The sequence below is a fragment of the Coenobita brevimanus genome, chromosome 63, assembly GCF_032717465.1.
Source record: "Coenobita brevimanus isolate Jiangsu-jjx chromosome 63, ASM3271746v2, whole genome shotgun sequence".
Classification (NCBI taxonomy): domain Eukaryota; kingdom Metazoa; phylum Arthropoda; class Malacostraca; order Decapoda; family Coenobitidae; genus Coenobita; species Coenobita brevimanus.
In genome coordinates, this window is record NC_137016.1 from 3,229,959 (window position 1) to 3,235,958 (window position 6,000).

Sequence of the window (6,000 nt, forward strand, 5' to 3'; positions counted from 1 at the left end):
ATTCATTAACCATATTTCTCGGGAAGACCATTCTTCTAGAACAGTGGTTCCCAGCTTTTTCACAATGAGGGTCACTTATGTGTCAGATCTACGAATTATGTAAGAAGAGCTTTTGAATATTTGTGTTTTGTAAATTTTTTTTTATAAAACAAGTATTCAGTATCATTTTTCTAACCCCACTTCCCATAGAAAAGTGGGATGGGTTATATCCAGAAACTTGAAATAGAAAGCACAAACGTAAAACTATACATACGGTTCCCAGTTGATTGGAGCACTAGTCATTTGCACATTTTTCAGACCCTCCCCGTAAAACAAATAACTCAAAGTCAAATGGCCACCCCTTACGGGATTACAGCATCTGGCAATAGATAGATAGAAAATATTGACCCCACAGGCAAATCCCACTTGCACCTTTTTTTTTTTTTTTTTTTTTTTTTTTTTTTTTTTTTTTTTAATAATAAATAATGGGTAGCTACAACCCCATTGAGGTGTAGATAATGTTTCAAGTGTACTCACTTAGCAATGAGAGGCATCTATTGAGTCAGCCTGAGCCTCATAGGATTGGAAAGGGTGCAGTGTATTTTTTTACTGTATATAAATGGGATGGAATGGAGAGATGTACGAGAGGAGGGGGGGTGAGCTGGAGGAAGGGCAGCCAGAGATAAGAGGACATGGTGACATGGATGAGATTTTTTGTTTGTGGCCCCCCCTTAGGGGGATGAAGGAATCTGACTAGATAGGTATTGTACAGTGATAGATAGATATAAAATTTTGCATACCATTACCACAATTGTAGACATAATTGAAACTCATATTTCCATAAATTTTGGTGTGAAAGCTTTTGTTGTCATTTATCCTCTTATTATTAAAATATGCTGATTGCATCTCCAGTCCCATTTATATGTAAATCAAGTGGACCGCAGACTTAAGTTACCCTCCTCCTGCTGTCCATCATCCTTTATTTAGGGCTGGGGTTCTTAACGGGAGGTATGGGGACCAGATTCTGGGGTTATGGGACACGTTCTTAAAAAAAAATGCATGGTTTAGTCAGCTTTTGGGGGGGGGGGGGGCAGAGGGAGGGGATAATTCTCATCACCTCTGAGAAGTAAACTGACTTTTTTATAATCTGAAACAGGTGACTCAAAGTAATGGTGTAGAATAGTTGTTTATTTGTCGTTTGCTGTTTTTCCACAAGCAAATAAGTAGGATGAAATTCTAATGATTCTTTCCTTCTCTGTTCATGTTTATCCATATGTAAAATAAAACCAGGCTGCTGACATCTGATGTCACATAAGCTCCTAACGGGACTGGTGATGATTATTTCGACAGAGGGGAAGAGGGTATGGGGACCGTGTCAATCCGTTGGGGGACTGGACAGAGAAGTGGTTGAGAACCCCTGTTTTAGGGGATAGAAAAGTTAAAAGGAAGATTGTGTAGCCCTGCAGTGGAGACACATAGTTAGATTGGTACTATAAAACTTGGGCACTCACTTGTTAATATGACTGTAGCTGTATTATAAGCTGCCTCCAGACACACCCCTGTCAGGGTTATCAAAGAGAGCTGATAGAGTTCCTCAAGCTAGGCCGAAATCAGAACATCACCCAGCCTTCCTCAGTTACCAGCTTAAATTTGGCTTGGATGGAATCAGATGACACGTGCTGCACTTGTAGAGTAGGGCCACAACACAACCCACTCATGGAGTATTGCACATTACATACTAAAACTTGGAAAGATGAAATGATAGTGATTATATTGATAGAAATAGTGATAGTTTTATTTAGTTCTGTAGTTTTAATGTTAATTGCTGCTGAGGTAGTGATGAAAATGGTTTTGATACTGTAGATTATGTCCCATACACATAGTGAAGTTGCTGAAGGTACTATTGCTATGGTAGGCATGATTACTTTGGTGGTAAGTGTATTGGCCATGATAATGCCTGATGCAGGGATGGCTGTATTGTATAGTTAAATTATTGTATTTGTTGTTCAGTATAGTTGTATCTCCTTGTGCATGCCACATATAACTTGGGTAAAGATGTATTATATACAGTATATGTATGCATTGTAATTTGTAACCTTTAAGTGGAAGAATAGTGAGAGAATAATGGCTGGGGTTGTGCTTTGATCAACTGCTATTGGTGTTGGAGTAGGGATGCAGGGAAATAGGATCAGTCTCGTAGGAATTACAGTAGTTCCATTTTGTTAATTATGTTTGTCTGTTGACTCATCAGTTATGTGCTTATAACTCTTTTTGTGCAAGACCGAACTTAATCATTACCCTGTTGCTTTGGACCCCAGTTCGTACACACACTCAGACAACACAGCTGCCATTCGGGTTGTAGTATTGAACCTTCTGCAAAGATAAGACTGTTCATTGAAAACTTTAGTGGTGTCATATGTAGTCTGTGGGATGTTTTCAGACATTTTGGTGGGTCTTATAGGAATGCAGTGAAAGCTGTTCCGCAAAATTAAGCATCTCGCTGTTCCCTGCCACATGCAGGATTAGTTTAGTAGCATGGTAAGCTATCCTCTTCTTAACTACTTGACCTATAACTCCTAAGATTAACACCTTCTTCTACTCTCGTACACTGAATTCAGCCAATTCATAACTCCAGAAGAAACGGGAACATCACATGGAACCGTCTTACTCCAGAACTGATACAAAATCGTACATTCAAATCTTCACCTACCTCATCATGTGCATTGATACTGTACCATCATAAAGCATTCCATGGCATTCATATATTATCATGCTTGACTTGGCAAGAATCTTTGATTTGAAGCCTATTTTCTTAGTTCTTTGCCAGACTAAGGCATTACTGTACTTTGGCTCTGCATTTAGTAACTTTTTTTAATTATAATTACTACTAGTGCCCTATTCTAGTGTTAATGTCTTGTTACAATGCAACATTGAAGATGTAGAAATGGCAGATTTAGCAAAGTTAATGGAATGAGAACTATATAGTAAGTTTTTTTTTTCACACACACATGTAGATTTCCTTCTTTCCCATTCTGTTCACCATGGTACTGTAATTGGAAAGCTTGAATATTGTCATCATTGTTGTTTTTATTATTATTTTTACAGGAGGCTCAGAGCAAGAAGCGGAGGAAGGACTAATCACAACTGCAGCAGCTAGTCCTAAGTTACCGGAGTGGTTCTGTATTATGAGTGATGGAAGAATTTTGCCAAGTCTTTTGAGCCTTGATTTGTCATAGTATTTGTGACTGCTTGCAGTTACTGCAAGAAATTAAATTCTCATACCAGGTAAGGGAGCAATATTGTTATTGGTCTCATTTTATTTTATTACAGAAATGATAGGTAATCAAAGTCTAATGTATAGGCAGTGGTAGGCATGGATCAGACTGGCAGATTTTCAGTTCTTTCATAATGCAGGATCTCTTGGGTCAGTAGGTATAAAATTTGCCAGCAGGACAGGAAGTTTTAATTGCTTTCACTCAAGCAGTGCGTTGTATTTTGTGGGTTTGCCTCGTTGAACTGTTATTTATGATCCTTCTTGTACTGATAATTTGTAAACTTGATTTTTCCTACTTGTCTACTCTCCACTGTCGTGCGAGGTAAATGGAATCTTATGAAAAGGAACTTGCAGCTTCACCAATTGATATATTGGAATTGGAATGTTTGAAAATAGGAAATATGAGGCGAACCATATTGCTCAAGATATCAGTCATATACAGTAGTTACTGAATTTTGCAAAGTACTGTACTGTACTTGTGTTGCTTGTAAGACCCCAAACTCATAGATATGTGTAGTGAACTTTCCTTACAGACTATAGTAGGAATTACAGTAACCATTGCATGTGATTTGCATATGAATATGTTAACAGCAGTGCTAAATTTGGTGAAAGTTTAAACGGATATTGACAACCTTAGATCTGAAAAAAAAAAAGGTCAAGTACAAAATTTCATTGCCTTGATTGTTCAGAAAGGAAGTTGTAATTATGAGTGACACTTGTCATCATATTAATAGTGGGTTTCCTTCTGCTCACTACTGAACACCACTGGAAGTAGGTGTTACCCTGTCATGAGTTTTTGAGGTTTAACTAAATGCTTTAATGATGTAGCTCTTGTTACTTAGCCTTTTTCCCCATATATGTACTGGCATATTACATAATTCCTACATTGTTCAGGCTGATTGAGCTTATTTTTTTGTCAGGGATTTATTACTTTTATATTTATTGGTTCCCTGGTCCTGCTGGAGAACTAGCTGTAGTGATATGTTGTAAGGAGCACATGACTTTGTATGTTTGGTAACAGCTCTAGAAAGTATAGCTCAATACAGTAATAGTTAAAGTAGTAAAAAAGTTTATTCACATGATTCATGGGTTTGTATATTTTAATTTCAGTTGGTTGGCTTTTCTGTACATTTATTGTGCAGTTTATATTGATAACACTGTTTTTGTAACATATACCCAAATACTTGTGTTATCAAGTTTTGCTAAAATGGTCTTACCCAATAACTGGTATGTGTTACTATTCACTTTCAAGAGATCTATTCTGTTTCAGATGTAATGAATGAAGTACACTTGCAAAGAAGTGTCTAAAATTATTCCATTGTTCCATTATTGCTCTATTGTCATTGTGTATTTTACTGTGCAAGTTAGAGACTAATAAGGTAATAGAATAGATTTCCATGAAAGTTCTGTTTTCTCCAGACTGAAAATGGCATAAGTAGTATTCATGATCCTTTTACAGCTTGGATATTGATAAATTAGTTTATCATCAGTATCTGCCTTCATAAAAATTTGTACATTTTCAATAGTTATATACAAGCTGGTCAGGGATGAGTGAGGGTAGTTCATAACCATTAACTGCATTGCAGTGTTGATCTTACCTGTAGCAGTAACTGGCTTCAATACAATCGTGCTTCAAGTTCATAAACAGACATACTAGCACTTATAATAATGCAGGTTTGAGTTACATGTAGTTGTGTAATTGTCTTGTATAACATGATCATAAATGCCCTGTATTGCATCTAAGCTGTGAACATCATCAGGGTGCAGTAAAATGAAAGGGATATTTGGGGAGGGTGGCATATTTTTGGAGAAGTGCTTAGATGTGGATTGGGTAAGGATTTTATTTTTTTCCTTGTCTGTCAGGTATGTAGTTGTGAGTTGTAATTTTGTAATGGTATGTAATATTGCCATGGGTAAAGGATAGCTGTACACAATTTTCATAGATGAATGTTCTAGCAGTACAGGAATTCTGAAAATTTTATTGATTGCATAGAGCCAATCATATGTCTCAGGACATTTGGTTTGTGGTGCTGCAGGTAAATCAGCAACAAGGAAGCTTCATGGAGTGTTCAGTACATAAACCACTCGAATTATTACCATGTTTGATTTTTTTTTTTTTTTTCCACAAATACCTGTATACTGTTCATTTATACTTTTGTGCCACTTCTCTTGATTTGATTGTTGACTGTCATAGTACAGTAGTTCATTTGCAAAATAAGTAGAAGCTTAAGTTTCAGTGATTTTCAAACATGGATTACTGTAACTAATTTCTGTATTTATATAATATTTTTATAAATATATCATAGAATTTGATGTTAGAAAATGGAGAAAACAAGGAGATGCATTATTTTTTGGATGTCAGTTTTCCCTGGTTTTAAATAAAAAGAAATCTGATGCATTAGTATTGTGTAGTCCTTCCTTTGTTAATTGAATTCAACCTTTTCTTCATCTTCACTGGGTATTGAACAAGTTTTTTGGCTCAGAGGACAAGGAACAATACTCACCAAATTCTTATGTATTGTGTTAGGTGATAAACCCCTTTATCCGATGATTTTTTGTTGTTGTATTCTTGCTGTTACCAAATTATTCTCATAGGCCTAGAAGAGCATCACAGCACTGAAGAAGTTACTGGTAATTATGGCTGTATGTAACTGTGCAAGCTCAAACAGTCCTTACCTTGGTAGCAAAAATAGTTTCAGAGCATAAAGAGTAATAATAAAAAAAATATATATATAAGACTGAAGAGG

At 36.2% G+C, this 6,000-nt stretch overlaps 1 protein-coding gene across 1 annotated transcript in view; it reads left to right on the forward strand.

Annotated features, from left to right (window-relative positions):
- The window catches only part of LOC145404458 (bax inhibitor 1-like), a 30,883-nt gene extending 25,236 nt beyond the window's left edge, over window positions 1-5,647 (forward strand). The window contains exon 5 of the mRNA XM_080275978.1: window positions 3,085-5,647. Within this exon, the coding sequence (XP_080132104.1) occupies window positions 3,085-3,117 (33 nt within the window). The 3' untranslated portion in view covers window positions 3,118-5,647. The remainder of the gene's footprint in view (window positions 1-3,084) is intronic.
- Window positions 5,648-6,000: the final 353 nt, after the last annotated feature.